Source organism: Oreochromis aureus, linkage group 7 (genome assembly GCF_013358895.1).
Source record: "Oreochromis aureus strain Israel breed Guangdong linkage group 7, ZZ_aureus, whole genome shotgun sequence".
Classification (NCBI taxonomy): Eukaryota; Metazoa; Chordata; class Actinopteri; order Cichliformes; family Cichlidae; genus Oreochromis; species Oreochromis aureus.
In genome coordinates, this window is record NC_052948.1 from 40,081,243 (window position 1) to 40,102,827 (window position 21,585).

Here is a 21,585-nt window from a genome sequence, read left to right on the forward strand (position 1 = left end):
AGACCTCATGAGGAAAAAACACAAAGAACTCGAAGATACACAGGGTTTAATACAAATCTCAATTTTATTCTTTCTTTAAAAGTCAAACCTTTAAAAGATCTTCCTTATGCAGAAGTGTCAGCATAAGATATTTGAAATGACTCATCAAACGTTTACAGCTGCAGCAGGAAGATCAAAGGGCTCTTATTCTGATAATCAGAGATATTGAAAAGCGATAGCGATTATTACCTCTGAATGAGTTTACAACCAGCTTTTTATTTGAATGAGGCAAAATGCCACCAATCAGCACATCTGCGCTGAACACTTTGCACCCCTCCTAGTTTCCATTGGCACACTTTCTAATCTGTCAACACCTTTTCATTCCGGCCAAAAGCCACCCTCGCACGTTTCGTATATTCATCTCTTTATCTTACCCCGTTAAGGCTTGCCATCTCATCTTGGCTTTTCATTTCCTCTAACCACCGGTGCTCTCAGCCTTACACAGGAAGTGTCAGGTCTGCCCTGCCCTCTCAGTCTCTGGCTGCTTGTCAGATAAACAAAGTGTTTGCAGTATCACCCGCAGAGAGGAACTGTGGTTCATATCGAGGTTCTTCTCTTTGACAAGAAGTTATCCTCCCTGCCTGCTTCTCCTCAGCAACTTTTCTCAGATGATCCATTTGTGAGCAGATTGAATCTGACCTACAACATGAGCCTACGGAAACTTGGTGAGTAGCATGTGTGTTTGTTTGAATCTATCTGGAGAGTGGTTAAACTGTATAGTAAGCAGTTCAGTTCAGATCTGAAGATCAAACAGTGTTCTGGTGATAATGTGACAACAGTGACATGTAAAAAAAATCAGCACCACAACAAATAAAGTCTACTTCAAATATTTTTTGTCTGCTTTTGTTAAGTCAGGTAAGATAAATACTTTATTTACTTTCTTTTAGTACTGTATGCATACATGTTCTTATATTAAAATGCATGTCATTTTAAACGCAGTCCTTTTATATCTCTGCTTCTCGGAAAGATTAAAAAAAAAGCATGTGGACATTTCTGCACAAAGGCAAATTTGCGGCAGCAAAATGCAAAGAAGAGGGTAAAAGTCCCCTCAGTGCCTCTTGAAATTGGCACATATTCAGCCAAGCAGAAACAAAAGCACAGCTATATAAATAGCATTCAGTTCGAAGCTGCAGATAAATGCAAAGAAAGCAGAACAAGTGAGAAAAGAATACAATATATTTTTATCAACTTATAATGTTGCTATGACTAGATATGTCACTAGAATTGTACCCATGGGTGGTAATTTGTATGTTTTGGGCGGACAAGATTTACAAAGGCTTCTTTTCTTTTCTTCTTTTCCATTTTAAGTAGCTTCAGCAATTTGAGCATCAGGTTTTTTATAGCGGTGTTGTCTAATTAAACTACATAACACTAGAAAAATAACTTACTCAAACGAGCAAAAAGAATAAATATGAATCAAAGGTTTTAGATGCACTGCAATCTAAATCTGCTTACTGTCCTTCTTGCTATTCTTGTGGGTGCTACTGTGAAAGGTCACCCCAGCATACTTGTTTCACTCTGTCCCTAGCATCTTCTTCTGTCACACCAACCCTCTGCACATCCTCCTTCACTGCATCCATAAACCTGCTCAGTGGTCTTCTTCTTTTCTTCCTACCTGGCGACTCCATATCCCACATCCTTTGTCCAATACATTTGGAATCCATGTCCAACCTCGCCTCTCTAACTTTGTCTCCAAACTGCCCAACCTGAGCTGTCCCTCTTTTACTCATTTATAATCCTGTCCCACCTGGCCACTCCCAGTATCCACTTGCAGCTCCGCCTCTTGTTGTTTGATTAGTGCCGTCGTCTCCAAACAATACATGATAGCAGATCTCACTGCCATCTTGTAAACCTTTCTTTTCCCTCTTGATGTCACTCTTCTCTTAAAAATCTCCTCTGATACTTGTTTCCACCCACTCCACCCAGCCTGCGCTCTCTTCTTTTTACCTCTCTTGTGCACTGTCATTTGCTTTGGATGGTTGCCACCTCCTTGCAGCTTCACCTTTCCACCTGCCTGACTTTCATTTCTCTTCTCTTCAGCGCATACCTCCACCTGTCCAGGCTCTCTTCCACCTCCTCCCAACTGTCACCACAGATCACAGTACCACAAACATGGTAGTCCATGGAGATTCCTGCTTGACATCACCACTGCCAGTCTCATTACTGTCCTATACTTTTGAAATTCTCACACCCACCTTGTCCTCAGTAATGATATTTATATCTCTTTTGCAACTATAAAGAGCTTTCATTGTTTTAAACAGTTGCATCTCACCATAAATGCCTGTTAACATAGATTGGGGTACAGAAACAAGCGTGTTTCCACGGTTTATTTAAAGTAAGAGCAGAAAAAAAGGAGACTAGATGAAAAAACAAGCGACCAAGATCACAACCTGAACACTCGCTCTTCTTTAATTGTCTCTCTCTCAAGGTTTCAAATGGTTTGGCAGCCTAACCAACCTCGGTTTTCGCCGCTCCACTGAGAAATCACCCTCCAAGGCCTCTAAATCAAAGTCTGGAGCAGGAGCAGATGACACTGATGGTTGCACAGTCCTAACTCCAGTTGCTGAGGCGACTGTGGATGACCTGGGGGCCATGCGTCCCCGCACTGCCAGCTATGTCCGCTCTAGTGAGAGCTATACACACGTGGGCACGCTACCACGTCTTCTGACGAGGAAGAAGGACAAGAGCGCCAAAGGTAAAAGCAGCAGAAGTTACCATCATCTCTCCAGGCTGGCTGAATTTTTGGGCTAATATGGGAAAATATTTAACATGCTAAATAACATGCTTTCTCTCTCACACTCATGTACCCAGGATGCCCGAGCAGCAGTAAGAAGGCTAAAGACAAGATCAACAGAAGTCAAAGCCAGCGACCTGCAGGGGACCAGAGCTCACTGATACTCAAAGATGGCACATCCAAAGAGACTGAGGATGTAATTAACAGTGATACTCGGCCCAAGGCACAGCTTGAACCTGATGGCGAAAGTAAAAAACCCGAAACCTCAAACGTCGCCTCTGGGCTTACATCTTCAAGTGTAGATCTGCCGCCATCTGATGGCTGCGACGCAGAACTTCAGCCAAAGATTTGCGACGAGCAAGGCGTCACCGAGGCAGGTGCAGACTCGAACCCCGAGAAAGAGAACTCGTCACCTCCCCTTAGCAAAGAGAATGATGAGGCGCATGCAGGTCATGATTTAGAGTCAAAAGAATCGAAAGAGGAGTCCAGAGAGGCGACAGACGGAGCAGAAACAGGAAACCAGGAGTCTGAGAGCATCTACAGGTGATCTTTTTTATTTCTTTAATTTTTAAAACCACAGTGTTTGTAGCTATTTGTTCACCTGCTCCATGTACTAGGTCTACCTAATTTATTCTTTGTTTTATAAACTAAGCATACCACAGCCTTGCGTATGGTCATGTTCCAGCACAGAAAAACTGAACAAATGATGGCGGAAGGGAGCCTTAATTAAGGCCGAGCACCTCTAATGGTCTGGTTGTGTTCTTTGAGTAAGCCAGAGGGCGCAGATCTGCGGGTTAAACTGCGTGAAATAAGTTTGGTAATTCGCTTTGTGCAGACTTTGCTGTAGACAGGACTTATCCGAAGCGATGCATGTGAAGTGAGAATATAACAGGATTCATTAAATTCTTTTGCGGGTAACATCGATTCTGTTTTATCGATTAAATTCTGCTGGGAAACTCCTAGTTTTATGATTTTTTTTCTCGCATTGATTTGTTCTTACGCACAAGAACCCAAGTGAAATAAGATTTTTGTGGGCTTACTGCATGCGTTTCATAATTTATCAACAAAGCCAAAAGTTGAAGAAGAGTTTGGGGAAATGTACTAAGACTTCAACCGATCTCATTTTCTCGTAACTTTCCCATGACATGTCAGTGCGTGTCTCGTGTTAGAGTGGGATTTGCACTGCGTGTGTATGTGAGCGCGTGCTTGTGGGCTGTGGTTATGCTGGCACGCGGGGGCTCGTGTGTGTGTGTGTGAGCGTGCACTATCAACCCATTAGTTCTAGCCGAGGGACCGTGGGAAATGCAGCTCTATATAGTGTACTCCAACTTCAGTATAGGCACATCAAAGAGTTTTCCCTCCTGTGTCAGTTCAACCCTAAATCACAGGTCTTTCCATCGCTCAGCCTGACCGTCCATTTCCCTTCCACAGCCTGTCCACAGTGCAGCTCTTTACTCGTATTTCCCAGCTTTTCTGGAAAACCCTTTTCAGTTGATTCTTAGTGTTGGTAGTGTGTGGTACTTTGGGATTCTGCTAAGAATGAAATGTTGTCATCTTGTTTCTGGGATAATGTGAGCAGCTGGCAGATACAGGTCCTCTGTGTCATTGTCTCCCAAGGATCAAAACATGGACATTCAGCATCTACTCATGTTGTCACTCATGCTGTTATGGCTGCATCTAAAACAAGTACAGGATAACCTCGTTTCCAAATAAGTCGAGACTGTTTAAATTGCAAATGAAATGATAATGCAATGCCTTAAAAATCAGATCATGTTTAGCACATCTTCTATGTCAATGTTTCAGAACTGATGAGACAAATTTCTGCAGCTTTAAAAAGAGAACTGTTTCCTATTCTCGCTTGATATAAGGTTTCAGCTGCTCAGCAGTTTGGGACCACATTTGCTGCACTTTGTTTGGTATATATGCCAAACGTCTTCACTGGATGACGGGTGACTTTCGCACATGGATTACTTTACTGCTTAGCCATGCTGTTTGAATAGATGCGGAATATGCCTTGACACTGTATAGCTGAAATAAGCAAGACAGTCTCTGAAAAGATGACAGCATGTGTTATATCATCAACAGTGCAAGTCATCAAATCACAGCTGTGCAAGTTAGCCATGTCAAGTATGCTAATACATCACCGTAACAGCACAGATGCTGGCTTTCCAATGTAATTTTCTTTACTTGTGGACTGTTGGTCAGACAGTTGGATTGTGTTGCATGACAGCAGATGTTTTCCCTCATCTTTCTGAGATTTTATGAACTATGCAATGAATTAATCAGCAAGACATTTTTTTCAGCATTTCTAGTTTTTATCAAGTGAGAAGTCAGTTTAAAGCGTATATGACCCACTGTCCTCATCCTTGAGTAAGTTGAGGACAACCTGAGGTAGCAGCAGGAGAACTATAGTGAAGCTGAGTTATAATGAAATATATTATCCAGTAGATGAGGTATAATGTTGCAGGCAGATTATCTCTAATGAATTCAAAACTTCCAGGAAAGCTTTTTTTAGTCTTCTATGCACTTTATTATCAGTTTCAGGGCACTCAGTGGGACCTTAAGTTGCAGCCTCCTTTATAAACTTTTCAGGCTTTTCCACTAGACGTGACATGAAAAACATGCACATACACAGCTGTGGGATTTTTTTTTTGAAAATGTTGGAAAAGAGCATATATATATTTAAAACAGACTACTGCTTCTGAATTTTATGTAAATCTGGGGTAATATTTGTTCTCGCCAGTGTTATCAGATGCATAGTTATGCATTAAAATATTCTATACTTATACAATATTAAAAAAGAAAATCAGGGTTAAAAGCATAGAAGCAACTGTGGCTGTGGCACTGTGGCGCTCCTCTACGGTGGGACCTATTAACATTCCCAAGCCTACTACCATGATAGGGGCCTTTGATCTGACCTCTCTGTAGTCATGTGTAACACAGCTTTGCTCTGGGCCCTGTGAGACCCTTCATGCAAGTGGGAGCTGTGCTGAGTGATCTTAAAACTTGTCTGGGAGTGTAATTGCCCCTTTTGCTCGCTACTGCTCGTATCTGCACGCTAGTGCCCACACTGAGGCTCCCAGGGCTGCAGCACAGTGGGGTTTTGACACATGATCGGGATCCATCATGAGTGTTAAAGCGTGAGTTATGGTGCCTCTGAGATTTAAGAGGCCAGCTCCATATTCAGCAACCTTAGATGCTCAGTGGGATTTGTTATCTCTCTATTTTCCTTGAAGCTGCACTGCACTAGCGTTTTACTCACTGGAGAGCGTGCTGCAGTCGTGGGAATACAGGCAGACCTTTTGTGTGTTAACATGTGCTGCACCTGTTAGAAGAGCAGATCAAACACAAAGGCACGATTGTGTGTATCAAAGGTTTATAGGCTTTTCCCCCCTGTTATTACAATCCTGAGCATTTTATGTCTTTAATCTTTCTTTTCTCCCCTTGTCCTTCTTCATTATTCTCTTTTCAGCTACATGAAGCCAGTAGAGGACAAACCAGAATATGTTCAGGTGGGTCTGCATCTGTTTTTTTTTTATCTTCTTTTACGAATATGCAGTTTATTCTTCTGCTCTGTGTGTGGGCGTATTTTAAAATTGCCCTAAGGAAGCATTTCAAAAATCTCTGCCTCTGACACATGGACAAAAAAACCCCAAGAATTTTTCACCCTTTACCTTTCCATTATCATTATATATTTTTTTCCTTTTTAATATACTCTTCTGTCACAAACACACATTTAAGACCTTACACTTGAGCAGATATTAGTTGCAGTTTTCACCATGAATGTGCAGTTGAATTTTCTCCTCAGCTGCATGATTATTAAGATGATTAAATTTGATTTTTTTTAATGTGAGTGCTCAGATGTAATTGTGGCAGATTATTAGCCTCTCAGTTTTCAACAGCTATGCTCATTTGAGCAGGCTTACTCTGCATTTAGCCTAATTCAGCCTGCCATTTAGCTAATTGAATTTGGAGTGAGGAAGTCTGCGCCTTAGAGCCGGCACTGTGTGCTGCAGCCAGTAGGTGGGGCCATCCACTTTGGGTGTGAGCTCCTCAAAGAGCAGAGATCGTGAGAAGCTTTTTCACGACCTTGGAGAAGATGGTACAGATTGATGCATTTTTTAAAAACATAGCATGAAACACTTCAGCTGAGATCAAAGTGGAAGTGAGAATAAGAAGGTAGAGTTGAAAAGGGAGGTAAAAGCAAGAAAAATAGAAAGAGACAGTAAAATAAGCTGCTGGGCTCTTGGATCTGTTTTTTTATTGATTGTACATCAGAGCCAAGTAGTAAAAGTATTCTCCTATGTCCTTGACCCGTGTTCCTTCTGTAAAACAAATATGTTCAGATTTCACAGGCCTGACAAATTTCCTACAGTTAGAAATGACCTTTTTTTGTAAAATGTTGAAAACCAAACATTTGTTACAGCTGCTTATCACAGACACAGTATATAGTATATATACTACATATATATATGTATGTATATATATATAGTATATATATATATACAATTATGTGCATATGTCAATATCTTAAACTTAACTAAAACAAACTTAGATAATTAAAAAAAACATTAAGCTTAGCAGTACAACTAATGTAAAAATGTGATCACTTCATTTGTAATTCAATTTAAATTGTATTTATACAATTCCAAATCACAACAAAAGTAACCTCAAGGCACCTTACAGTATATTTTAAGGTACATCCTACAATAATACATACAGAGAAAAACACAACAATCATATGACCCACTATTAGAAATCACTTTTGCGACACTGGGAAGGAAAAACTCCCTTTTAACAGGAAGCAGAACCAGGTTCAAAACCCAAACAAAGCATTGCTCTATTTATGGCTACTGGCCTGTCTTTTAGTTGTTGTGACAAAATTAACAAATAAACAAATAAATTGCCAAGGTTACTGAGTTTCTCAACTCACAAAACATTTCTTCAACCTTATACTTTGTTATATTTTTAATTCTGCATTCTTTCATTGTGATTCTTCATGTTATTGTCCAATACCGTGTCTTGTATTGATGGTGACAGACACTTTAAACAAGTATCCACTGACAGCTTTAACAGACCCACAATGGTCTGCTAAAATCAAAATCCAAACTACATCCAATCAACTCAAAATTGAAAAGAAAATATTTTCACAGGCGGGCACAAATATAATTTCATGGTCACTGGCTTTCTGAAATAGAGCCTCCATTCTTTTTCTAGAAGGTTAGATTAGATGAAGCCCTCACATTTTTATAAATTACATGTTAGAGCTCCAGTTTAATTTCAGGCCACATGTCCTGCATCCACTATGAAACACTGTGCATTATAGCTAAAACACTGTGCCTTGAAATAAACCATGGCTTCATTGCATAAACTCTACAATTACCGCCTAGAAAATGTTGCTGTTTATGATGTGGTCATATAAAACACAGGGTGCCTCATGAGTGTGTTATTCACACTGACACCAAGTTTTTAAAAAGTCTGATATATGGTCAACTCATGCCAGTTTGCCCAATTTAAAATCCTTGCAATGCTTTGTCACCCAAGCTTTTTTCTTTCTCCTCGCCACCATCACCCACTGTCCCACCCAGTCCTTGAAAGCTGCCAGCAATCCCTCCATCTCCTTCCATTTCTCTGAAACATTTATGACAGCTGATGTTTAAATCAGGAGTTGGCCTCACTGTTCCGTGTTATAATGTGAGAGACGGAGCCAATGACTATCTCTGAGGGGGGTGTGGGAGGTGTTTTCACATGTGCCCGCTCACACACGTGTACATTCATTTGCACACAGACACATGCAAACACAGGATCGCACATAAAGTGAAAATGAGCCACATTGTAGCAGAGAAAGGCATACAAACCAATCTGATGTGAGAAAGAAAATAAGCAATCAGTGAGAAAACCCCAAAAGCATTCAAGACAAGCACTTCATCTTTTCAGTTTTATCATAAAATATCCATCATCATCTATTTTTCATGGGGACACATGGTTGGTCAAGCAGTACATAGACTGATTTTGGTTTTGGACTTTTAGTGAGAGTGTCTTCATATGGTTTATGGTTGGTCAATAAATAGACCAAACAACACAGTTTTATTAAGAAACAAAGCAAAAACTTATAGCTTCAGTGTGAGTTTGTTTTTGTGCCCATTAAGTGAACGTGTGGTTACTGTCTTTATGATTGTGTGTATTTTTGCCTGTGACCCAGCCTGTGCTTTGTCTCCTCTCCTGTTTTGTGGTTTGGTTGTACTTTGACAAAAGGGGGGGAGGTGAGCTGGCTCATATGAGGTTTATTAACATATGTTTGTCACAGGACTCTTAAAATGAATCTGTGTGTGCACGTGCGAAGGGGCTCAGCTGTGTGTATGTGCCTTACTACATGTTTGATTATGCGAATGGTTTAAATTTCTAAAGTCTGTGTGAGTCTTTGTGCTGTCTGATTAAATTAAGGCAGTGCCCTGTGGGGGCATGGACGAGTGTGCCTGTGTGTGTGTATGTGTGACTATTACAGTAGATTGAATTAATGTGGCGCCTCTGCAAATGGGAGTGGGTGAAAACCATCAGGGCTGGTAACACACCCCTGAAAAGTGTTCGTTTACTATCCCTTTTTTTTATAACAGACAGAATACACTCGTGCAGACAGCTTCACTGTCTGTAATGAAAAAGCAACTCTGAGGCTTTTGTGATCGCAAGAGTTCAGATATGCATTATGTAAACCTAAAATAAGTGCCAGCATGTTTAAAGTGGAACTATTGTGCTTTTCAATATTTGTCATGTATATACACGGTTACAATTGTAAAAGCTGACCTTAAATTTTTTTTGCTATTTATATTATTTCAAGAATACAAAACATGAGCTGTGAAGGAGCATAATAGACTCATTTTAAGAGTCCTCCAATGCTAAATTATTATTATTTTTTATCAAAACTGGGAAACCATTATCTAATCCACTGATTTAGCCTCTCAATCATCGGCCATTTTTTTAAATTTCTTATGAGGTCGAAGAAGCTATTTATGGCTGCTCTCTTGCCATAAGGGGTCGCCACAGCAGGTAGCTGTGCATGTTTGATTTGCCAGTGTTTTAAGGTGGATGTTCTGAGGTAGCAAATATCCAGACCTCCTGTGCTGTCCACTGGTCATTGTTAATGATGCAGATACATAAATGTAAATCAGAAGCCAGTAGCCAGTGGTTTCAAGATTGCATTTCAGGACATGGACTGTTAAATTACACATAACCCAAACCTGCACAAGATTGTAGTCCAAGTTCTATGACCAAACAGACTACAAATTGAAATCTCAAAGCTTCCGCCACCATGGTCCCTTTCCAGCAGATTTTGGATTTGCATATCTGTATAGAAATAAATGCATATACTTACTGCATATACATATAGTGTCTTTGTTTAGCATGCTAACATTTGCTAATTAGCACTAAACAGTGTACAGGGGACATTTATGGAAAGTGGTTTTGCTGCCATTTGGATATAAATCAAAGTAGTGAAGTAGTACAGTTATGAACAAAAGCTTTTAGGCAATCCTCTTTTTTTTATGTTTTGGAAGGAAAATTTGCACATACAGCAGTTTATTGAGACACATGCAAACATGCATGGAAATACAGTAGATAAGGCGAAAAACAGAGTTTATACAATTCTAACAAGCTTGAAAGTCAGTATTTGGTATGACCTGAACAGCACCTGAACTTTCTTAGGAAAGCTTTTTTATAATTTCTTTAAGTAGTCGTCAGGAATAGTTATCCAGTCTTCTTTAAGGACATTCAGTTTGATTCTTTGGATTTTTGCTGCCTCTTTCTCTGTTGTCTGTGAAGATGATCCCTCACTGCTTCAAAAATTGTTGAAGTCTAGAGTCTGGGGAGGCCAGTCCACGATAGTAATTGTATTTCCATCTGGTTATACTTTTACTACACTGGTGTAAACAACATCATTTTTTACTGCCTCAGAAACTGCAGCCTCTGAGAAACAAAAAATTACTACATGACCGGTGCATTCTCAAGTATTCCCACAACTTTATCCACTCTTTTTAAGGTCACCATGAAGCCGAGATACTTGTCTTGATGATATTACACAGTGTTTAATTTTTGACTAAGATGTGTCTAGTTGCTACAGCAACCAATTTGTGTAAAGTGTAGTCATTTTAATGTGATTAAAGCAAGTGGAGTTTTAATTGCACTGTTTAACACTTAAATGAATATTTTTCAAGGCCTTTGTGTGGATGGAGGCACAGCATTCCCAGCAGACCTCTTTCTCTCTTTGTATCATTATTGCAGGCTTTGAAACGCATATCTGTGGTTCAATACGGATTAACCAGTTCTATCCTGTGAAAACACACTGATGACAATCAGACGTGCAGGCTGTTAGCTGTACCTGGCTAACCCCCAGTGGAGCCAGGCACAACACACACACACACATGCACATAAAGATGTGCTTTCGCTAATAATCTTGATCTACCCTCAGTAGATCTTTTCATTTCACACACGTTTTCATAGAAATAGTTTCCTCTACTCCCTTTCAAGCAAACGCACTCACATGCTTGTGTCGCTATCTTTGTGAGGACATTCAATGAAAGTGAGGCCAAAAATGTCCTTACTTAAACAAAATCACACCAGTCCTCATAAGCATAGTTGAGCAAGTACACACACATGCACACACACTTCATATCTTTGTGTGTCTCTCCATCACATGCGCACATTTACACACACTTTCATTACTGTGATGCTTGCAGGCACATGCAGGGATTCTCCATTGTGTTCCCTATCAGCCTGCGGGATGGGGCTCACTAATTAATATTTAACTGAAGACCGCCTCCAACCAAGAGAGGAGATGCAGAGATAGAGGACTGAAAGGAGGGGAAAGTGGAAGGATCATGGCCGTGGAGGAGAGGGGAAGGACAAGAGAGAGAATAGGCCGGGAAGGATCAGAAGGAAGAAAAGCCTGGAAGTCTGAGGTTAGGCTATTGATCAGAAGGATAAGAAGGTGGGAGAGATGAGGGGAGGAGTACGGTGACAAGAGCAGTTGGAGAAATGCTGGATTTGACAGAGCCTAGAGAGAAGGAGATGACTGATGCAGAAGCACTGAAAAGAGAAAGGTTCAATGAATGGATGACAGTGAGAGCAACAGAGAAGAAACTGACAAGAATTTGAAGAAAATGTAGGAATGAGACAGACGTTTTCTGACAGAAGCACTTCTCGTCAATGCAGAGATATAAAGAAAGATAGATGGATTTAAGGGGAAGCAGTAGCAGGAACAAAGTAAGGATGAAGCAAGGAAGAAAAAAAATGCCGCAGCTCCACACTGCAGCATATGATATTTGTTTGACAAAAATTAATTCATCCAAGGATGAAGTTTGAGATTTACAGAATTTGCTTTAAAACAATAACAGGCTGTGCTTCCTTGACCAGCTATGTGAACCAAATACTTATTGAAAGGTAGCCAAACAGGCTACAATTATAGCAGCAAGCAGACTACCAAAGATACATATTTAAATATAAATATCAGTTCGTGGAGCGGCTTCAGGCTAGTCCAATACACCCTAATTTTGACATATTTAATGATAAACTCTCTCCATGCATCAAATTGTAGATTTTTTTTTTCCCCACATGTGTGGCGCAGCGGTCATGATGTATGTTATGATTGTTTTGCCATGGTATTACAGAGGATTGAGAATAGAGAGGCACAGGGCCCCCCTCTTATGAGATTATTTGTGTCCCCGCTGTGTAATCTGTCTAATCCAGCACTGTATGGTTTGAGATTACGTTAAGAGGAGACGCTGCAGTTAATGAATCTGTCCTGTGTCTTGTAGCTCCTTATCGTTCAGGCTCTTTGTCTCTGGCTGTGACCTACTAACATGCATTCAGGAGGCAGATTAGAAAGGTGATTACTGGTATCATCTGATCCTGTGTGTATGTTTGTGTTAGTGGGGCGAAAGATGACCTCAGATGACAAAGTGAAAAGAAGGAGCATGTCGCTCTCCTTCTCAGTCGCTTTCTCTCTCCTGTATCCGCCTCTCGCTTTCCTGCATTGGTGCGGACCTGACTAAATGCAGTGTCAGAATTTTGGATGCTGTCAAGGCTCTGGCAGTGTTGCCATGGCGAGGCGTCCTCAATGATGTCACTCACTCGGGCCTCTGGAGACAGAGCCCCACCCCTCCTGACATCTCCCTGCCGGTATGTGCGCGTGTGTTTATGTGTGTCTCCATGTGAAATGGGCCGGTGAAAATCACACCATGTTATCCTTGAAACACCTGCCTGTGTGTTTCAGGCCGTAATGAGCTGTCTAGCTGCAGTCTGCATGGCTTTGTAGAGACACATCATTATATCCTGCAACACACACACACACATGCACACACACACAGACACATGCACGGGAAGATTTCTACCAACATTATTTCACCACAGGAAGCAAATGCGCTTTGGAGGCTGCTATAGTAACATATAGTGGCGTGTGAATATGTAGGTGAAATAAAAGGTGTGAGTGTGCATTCAAGCATTTGTGGAGGGGGTGCGGTCTTGTCGGGTGTCTTTCATGGCAAAAGAAAGGTTAGATTCCTTTGGGAGGCTGCACACGTACTCTTCTCACCCTCCTTGCACCCTCATCTTCTTCATTCATCATCTCATCTCTTAATTATCTTTTCTTTCTCTCCTCCCCATCTTTTCCTTACTTTCTCCCTGTTTCACTCCCTCCATCATCTCCTCCACCCCCCACCCCCCTCGTCAGCATTGTCTCAGCCCTGGAGCGGGGGTCATCAGGAGGGTGGGTGGGGTTTCTGCCTTCAATACGACAGCACTCCTCTCTGCTTGTGCCTCCTAGTGTTCAACCCCCTCCCCTCTTCTCTCCCTCCCTCCTTCCATCCAACCCTCCCACCCTCTCTCCCACTGGTCCACCCTCCCCCCACCCACACTCCTTTCATCAGCAAGCAATGAGGTAATCCCTAGCAGCCGCGTGAAGTGCAGCAAGTGCAGTGAGAGGGAGAGAAGCGAGAGCAGAAGCGAGAGAAGCCGGTGCAAGGCAGGAGCGGCGAAGATGTCAGGAGCTATAATATCACTGGCTGTTATCAGTACCAGCTGTTAGCAGCTCGCTCGTAGGTAATAGCTGATGTTGTCACAGGAAGCTGCATGCAAGCTGTAGCTTTGGTGTTAGCGGTTTTAGCTTGTAGCCTGTTTTTCTTTCTTTTTTTTTGTAGTGGTGGCACTATGTTGAGTGGCTGTTAGCCAGACAGAGAGGCAGGCAGGGGTGGGACAGGCTTAACCCAAGGGCTGGTGTTTAGATCGGACACCCTGGGTGGGGTAGAGAGAGTGAGACAGAAAAAGGACATAAAAGGGAGAGGTGAAGTAGTAGAAAAAGAAGAAGAAGAATAAAAAAGAGTGGGGTTTGACAGAAGGTAGCAGAGGTGTGTGCCCACCATGACGGAGAGGTGTAGTCTGTGGAGTGCCCTCTCAGCTGCAGCATGCTGCTTCTATCGGGGATCCTTCATGCAGGTGCAGGTGAGTGAGCATTTGTGTGTGTTGTGCTTTTACTATTTAATACTCTGCATATGTGCAGTATACGGTCCAAGTTTCCTTGTATTTGGTGCATTTGTGTATGCATGCATGTGTGTGTGTGTGTGATGTGTGTGTTTGTGAAGGTTCACACTTCTGTATATTTGTGGGAGGTGTGCTGACTGCTGGCTCCTCTTCTGTCCCGGCAGCTGGTAATGTCAGCCTGCCTGGTAGTTGGCAGACTGATGATATCATAGACTTTGTACAGTACTTGGGTGTCAGATAGACTGTGTGAAAACAATGTGCGGAGTGAGTTAGAGGGAGCTGGTGAGGGAGGAGAAGGGTTTGTGTGCGTGGCTTTGAGACAGAAACCATGGGAATATGTGTTTGCACTTTGCATGGTTGTGTATGGGAGGCAGAGAGGGAAAGTGTGTGCGGTACAGTATTCTACGGTATCAGTTGTACTTTGGTCTAATTTAGTCTTGCTGCTGGAAACCCAATATCTGACCTTATTCCTGGACAAAATGACACCAGCGGTATATTTGTGTTTGTGTCTGTACTTCCATTAGTGATGCTTGATATTCGACGATCATCGGCAAAAAGCTTGTCGTTTCAAAATGTCAACTTTTTAAAGGAAAACAAACTAACAGCTCAGTTCGGGAGGAGTGGGTAGTGATGCTTTTTTTTGGATTTTATCTACTTGGGTAAGGATGTTCAGAGTGGGAATAACAAGGCTTTCACATGACAGGAGTAATAGAAGAAGAAAATAACAGCAATGGATGAGATAATGGGAAATGACAGACTTTGGGGTACCAAAGTATGTTATTGCCTGGAGTTGTAATACTGAGCTGGACTGAAGTGGTAGTTCTCTTCTCTTCTCTTCTCTTCTCTTCTCTTCTCTTCTCTTCTCTTCTCTTCTCTTCTCTTCTCTTCTCTTCTCCCTGCTACATGTGTTTGCAGCCAACTGTGCTGGTATAATTATGCCTTTACAATGAACAGGAAGGATGCAGAGTTGTGTTTACAACTCGCTGTGTTTAAGCAGGCTAATCCCCATGTTAAGTGTTGACTTGTCCCACCTTGTCTCTGGCAGCAGGACATTTTGTCAGTGTCACATCTAGCTGAGTGAGTCTTCATCCTGGATTACTTTGGTTGTCTTTTTGTATTTAATACATATGTCTGTCTTAGAGAAAGACACACATAGAGATTGTTGGCTCTTTTCCTTCTAGTTTTTTCTTTGAGGCATCTGCTTTTGTTTAGAGTGAAGTGATTCAGAGCTCAGAGTAATGAAGTTATTTTAATTAAATCTGTCATGGGGTTCCTGTGTAGTGGTGGTTTTGGTGGGGCTAAGTGTGTGCGAGTGGGGGGTAAATTAATTAGCAGTCGTTGAACAGTTAGTGTTAAGTGGGCGCTTTCTAATGTAAGAAAAAAAAGAACAATTCTCAGCAACTCAAGTTTGTTTACAAACACTGTGATTTTTGTCTATAGACTGATATTGATTCCCCGATCCATTCCAATTAAACATAGACTGTCAAGCACAATACTGCGTGTCACGTAACCCAAACTGTGTGCGACAGAGAGCTCAAGGCTTCAATCATTACCTGTGCGCTTCAATACCACACTGCTTCTTTTTCTTTCCCTCCAGGGGTTCATTTGTTAGATTATTTGCACTTGTTACACCTTTTGTGTTAGATACGTGGAACTGGTGATCTTCCATTATAAAATAAATAAATAAATAAAAACCAAAGTGATTGTTTCACTGGTGTGTGAAGCCATTAGAGGACCCACTAATGCTGTGATATCTCTTCTCTTGGTGCTTTATGTCCCTAAAAGCTGAAGAGCTCTGCTTGAAGAATATAACATTCACTGCTGTTAAGTCATTTACGGTACTTTGAGTGAGAATTAAGTAGTGGTTTGGATATGTAATTTTACAAGGTAATTACAGTGTAACAAGCAATACTAAAACACTTATGCTGTACTTTTTATTTACTTCTCAGCAAAATGATTTGTTATAGAATCCATGTCAAGAAAAGACACAGATGTATTTTAATTTAAAAGGCAAAGGTTAAAATCTAGCAACAGTTGTGCTTTTTTCCATAATGTATGTTATTCAGTATTTTCAACATGCTTGTAAAGTAATTATTTATGGTGTATATTGGCACTATCGGTAATAAATACAGACTGGTTTTGGCTTCACCAGTGCACATTAGTAGCAAGAAATAACAGAAAGAAAGAAAGAATGGCAAAAACTGAGAGTATTGTATTTTTTTTAAAACTCCGAGACAACCCAGATATACAGTAATGAACCAAAAAGCTCATAGATGAGATGAAGAATGATGTCAGAACACATTTACACTTGTTGAAGTAAGTGTAAGTCAGCTACACAATCAGTCTTCATATCTTGTCAGTTACACTTGAGTGAAACTAGGACAGCAATCTCATTGCGACTCGGAAAAATTGGTGGTTACCCGGCGAATACACTGCCAGGGACCGATTTAAAGGAGTTGCAGTGGCCAACTTGCAGGCTGGAAATTGATCGTGCAAAACCATAACCTGTTGGTGACCACTTTCAATAGTAAGGTGACCACACAGGTTGCAACCTGACGCCATGCAATTGTGATCAGACTCGGACTGGCAATCAGTGTCAGACAGATTGGCGAAGATTTGCAAAATGCAAACTCACTGCAATCAGTGTGACTCAGTCTGTGCCAAAGAGTGGAACTTCTTTGCAATAGAGGACTGCCTTCTAGTTATATTTCTAGGTAAAAAGCACGGTTGCTGAGTGCCTGTATTATTGTGCAGTTTAATCGCCATCCTGCAGCAAGTACGTTGCTCTTTATTGAGGAATTTCTGAATTTCAAATCTATGAGGTTCTGGCTGGACTCTGAATATAAGTAGTTAATTTCTGTTTAATGTTGACCCCATTCATTTGCAAACTGAAGCCATCGCCTTCTTGACACAACAGTCACTTTGAGGATGGTAATTGACTGTGAGTGGTTACAGACCTGCTCCCCATCTTCGAAGAAAACATTTTAAAGGCAACAAGATCACAAAATCGTCGCACACGATCGCAATAACTGTCTTCAACCACTGAATGTAGCAGGAGGATCAGGGGAAACTTTGGAAAGTTTTAATGTTAATACTTCTCAGCCCAATTTTAAAAGCATAATTGCAGCCAAAAGGGTCATATACTATAATCATCTCTTAGAGTAATTTATGAATTAATTAATAACAGTACATTGCTGTGCGGCTGACGCACCGAAATGATGTTAACACAGTGACAGTGTTCTGTGACCTCAGCTCATCAGCTGTATCAGTGAAGGGAGATTACACTTGATCCCCTGGTCTAGACTGCAGTATGCTAACCATGAACACACACGCATTCATACACACAGGCATGCAGCTTAACCATTGTATTCATTATGTGCCCAGTGCTTCCAGCGCGTCTCTGTAACTGGGACAATATAACTGCCCGCTGGACTCTTGCAGTGGTATGAGCCTCCAGAAAAAGACACACACATGCACACTAATGCACACATGGAAAAAACTTGAATTCATAAACAGATGCACAGACACGTAAATGCACAGAATGATCTTTTCCTCTACTTTGATTGTTTTTAAAGCTAATCCTTTCTGTCTAGCGTCCCAACCCCCCAACCCCCCCAGTCCACCAATTGTATCTCACTCGCCTCTGTAACCTCATTCCCTGTTGACCTGACAGCATGTGGCAGCCATCATGCCAGCCAGCAGCCGTTTTCTCTGTCCTTTAGCATTCCTGCAGCTTTACCGTATCTGGAACTGTATCTGTCAACCTCCAGCCATGGTTCATGCCACCTCCCTGCCATCCAGTCCCATGGCAGAGAGAACCAGTTTTCAGCAAACTGATACTCACTGATCTAGAGATTTAGGCCAGAATAAGGCGATGCATATGTGAAAATCTGGCAGTTTGTTTACACTTTTTAAAGAACAATTTTTTGCACAGAGTCTATACCAAAAGTTGCTGTTTCTTTTCTTCAAAAAGACCATAATTAACTTTGAGAGTTTAGATTAGATTAAATAAGAGTCATCATGTTGGCTTAATTTTTTCTTCTTTTTTTGGAGAATGTCATCAGGGTTTAGGGATTGTCGGAACTTGACCGGGGTTTTTTATTTATTTGTCAAACTAATTAAATAATGCAAAGCAACAATAGAAAATGTTGATGAAACAGTACATTTATGACCTGCTGCAGATGGATTTTTCTCGAAATCCTGCTACAAATAGATCTTAAATATTAAACTAGGCAGCTTTATTGCATTGGCGTGCCTTCTGTAATGTCTTGTCCATGTATTGTCTACATTCCCAGGAGGAGCTCAAAATTTAATAACCGAGATTGAACCTAGTAGCACTGGTGTAGTGTCCTTTTTAAGTCCTCTATATGATGGTCATATCGCTACACAGTCTCTGCTTTGACTTTATTAGCTTGAAAGTAACAAAAATCTCCTCTTGCATGACAGATGACGTTGTCTTAAATTGGCAGGAAGCCCTCGGTTGGTTTTGGTCAACTCGCTCTGTCAGAGCAGGTTTACCAGTAATCATTTTGTGACTCAGATCCCCAGGGGGTCCTCTGGGTTTCGTATTAGCTTTACCCATCACCCCAGTCCCTGTCTAGTCACTGCTAAGCTAGCTGTAGAAGATATGGCCCTGTTAATGCCTTTATGTGTGTGTGTGTGTGTGACTCTGTGAGTGTGTGTATCTGTCCAAGCCAGAAACGGAGCCCAAACCAATTGGTATGTTTTAGTATTGAAATATTCACCATGTAATCCCCTCTTCTCCACTCCTCCTATCTCTCTCTCCCTCTCGCCCTCCTCCCCAAAGCTTTTCACCACAAATCCTCTTTTGGCGTGCCTGCCTGTCACACCCTGCAGGCAGGCAGTGTGAAGGGCAGCTGTGTGCATGTGTGCGTGTGCCTAAATTGCCTTGTTTCAGAGCCCATATCCTCATTAGAGTGCTGTGATGTTTTTGGCACTAATGAGGAGCAAGGCTGCCTGTGTGTGTGTCTGTATGTGTCAGCTGCGTACGTGTGTTTCACGTCTGCATGACTCCGTGTTTGTGTGTGTCTGCTTAGTTATTGCTTCATAGTAGAGATGATGAAACAATATTGTTTGGGCATTAGCTGAAGAGAAAGCATAGTTTAAGCCAATGTAATTGATCAACAATTATTTAGACCAGTTAGCTCTATAAAAACTGTTTGATACTTGCAATTGTTTTTGGTTTATTGAGAGTTTTTATAGCTCAAACTAACACATTAAGTAGCAATGAATAATAAACCCCTAATACAGTCAAAGAAATAGCTGTTGTGTTCCTAAATAAAACCTTTAAACATTTACTCATTATATTCATTGTATATTGTTTTTACTTTCCAAGAGGGCTTCAGATTAGTCTCTCAAAAACACTATTTGTGTTAAAAATACAGCTGCCAGTTTTGGGAGGGAAAGAAGAGACTATAGTACAGTTTTAAGGAACCCCCTCTATTGGTAGGAGACAAGAAAAGATAACATTGTCAGTGCTCTGGATCTTTATCTATCCATCTGATCTCCTCACAGGTTTTACAAAACCTTCCTCTATCTTTGCTTCTTTAAAAGGAAAGCTATTTTTTTAGCATGACTGCTCAAAATTGTTTGCCAAGAAGGCATAGATATAAGTTTAAAGATGCTTACAGTAAGTCAAGGACTTGCTGCACTATAGAAAATGATTGCACAGTTGGATTCAGTAGAAAGTGCTCTGCTCTGCGGAAGAACTGTTAAAGAAGGGATTTACTCTAACTGCTAATTCTCACTTTATATACTTTATTATTCGGTTTCAGCTACATTAAGAGTACAAGTACACATATAACATAAGGAGGGGGCTGGGGGGCGGCGGCAGAGAAACGGTGTTGATCAGTCGATTAATACAAATGTGCTGTTAGTGGTTCCCTTGAATGCAACTCAAGTGTTTTATGACCAAAATTCTACTAAGTTTGTTCTTGGTCCTCTATAGAGCATCACTTTTCTGCACAGTGAAATCTGGAAGTCTTTGACTTGCAACTAATCTGACTGTCTGACTCGTCAGGCCTTTGATGCATTTAATTTCCTTGTCCATTTCCTGTCTATTCCTCCACTGCATCAATCCAATAAAGGCAAAAAAAAAAAATCCATAAAATAAAAAGCAAAATACCTGCAGCCCCTAACCAGCACTTAATTATGCTATGACTCAACTTTCAGCAGCCAAAGCCAAACTGCGGACTTAATGCATTTGTGCTTAAAGCCTCTTACTGTGAAACTGATTTGGAAAGTGTTGAGTTTGCTTTAACAGCATGAGTCCACAAGTATTTAATTTCTTCGGCGGTAATTTGTCCTTCTGATACATTGTGCTCAGGCGACCCTTAAATCTTCATTTTGGCTTAGGACGTCAGATAAAGCACAGAAAGTTAAGTGGTTTTCCAGCTCCAGGTCACTGTCAGGCAGGTTACTCTAAAAGATAGAACAAGCGTTTCCTTTTGTAAAGGGATGAAGTGTGGATTTACATATGTACTGACAGTTGGCTCACTGAGCATCTTATCTAATAACGGTAAACTGTTTACAAGGTTGATTGTACAAATTAAATGCTCAGCTCTGAATGCGATCAGTCTTAGACCTACAGGCAGTCACGTAAAGGCATTCGTTTCAGCAGTACTGTAATATGCATGATCAGTGATCAGTGATATCTGTGTGCATAATACAGACTGTATAGTAAAAAATGTATCTTCAGAAACTCTGTGGTTATGCAGACTCAGGCTCATAACATACTCACTGTTCAAACAAGTGAAAATGCAAAAAAGGAAATGGTCTCTTCATATCGTGACTTGAAGCTGCAGGCCAGGATCATAGAGCTTTCTGGCTCAGTGCTGCATGTAATCGTCTGCTCTTTCCTGACATGATAGAGGAAAGCTCTAAAATAAAATAACATAAGAACATAAACCTGTGGTAAATGCTCTGATGCATTCAATTACAGTCTGGGCTTTTTAAACAGGCGATGACGGTGAAGAGATTATTCTAAAGAACACCTGGCTGCATGTGAAAATAAAGTGCCCTTTGGCTCATTATTATATATTTTTTCTCTTCTCTTTAAACATATACGGTAGAGGACTTAAAGTAATAACGTGAATATTTGCAGTCAAGTTTTTACATCATTTAGAGCTTGGTAAAACACACCTGATAATAGAAACCATTGTTTCACAGCACAGACTGTGTATAAGAGGTGGATGCAGAAGCAAAAATCTATGTGTGGGAGGAGCTAGGGGTGGTAGTTCCCATCTTCAAAAAGGAGGAACCTAGGA

The 21,585-nt window shown here is 41.0% G+C and overlaps 1 protein-coding gene across 2 annotated transcripts in view; it reads left to right on the forward strand.

Annotated features, from left to right (window-relative positions):
• Positions 1 to 543: 543 nt before the first annotated feature.
• Positions 544 to 21,585, forward strand: part of sh2d3ca (SH2 domain containing 3Ca) — a 54,006-nt gene continuing 32,964 nt past the window's right edge. Inside the window, exons 1-4 of one of the 2 annotated variants that reach the window (XM_039615655.1) lie at positions 544 to 704; positions 2,468 to 2,734; positions 2,851 to 3,316; positions 6,246 to 6,285. In XM_039615655.1, the coding sequence (XP_039471589.1) occupies positions 686 to 704; positions 2,468 to 2,734; positions 2,851 to 3,316; positions 6,246 to 6,285 (792 nt within the window). In that variant the 5' untranslated portion in view covers positions 544 to 685. The remainder of the gene's footprint in view (positions 705 to 2,467; positions 2,735 to 2,850; positions 3,317 to 6,245; positions 6,286 to 21,585) is intronic. The other variant, XM_031729559.2, reaches the window with a different exon arrangement.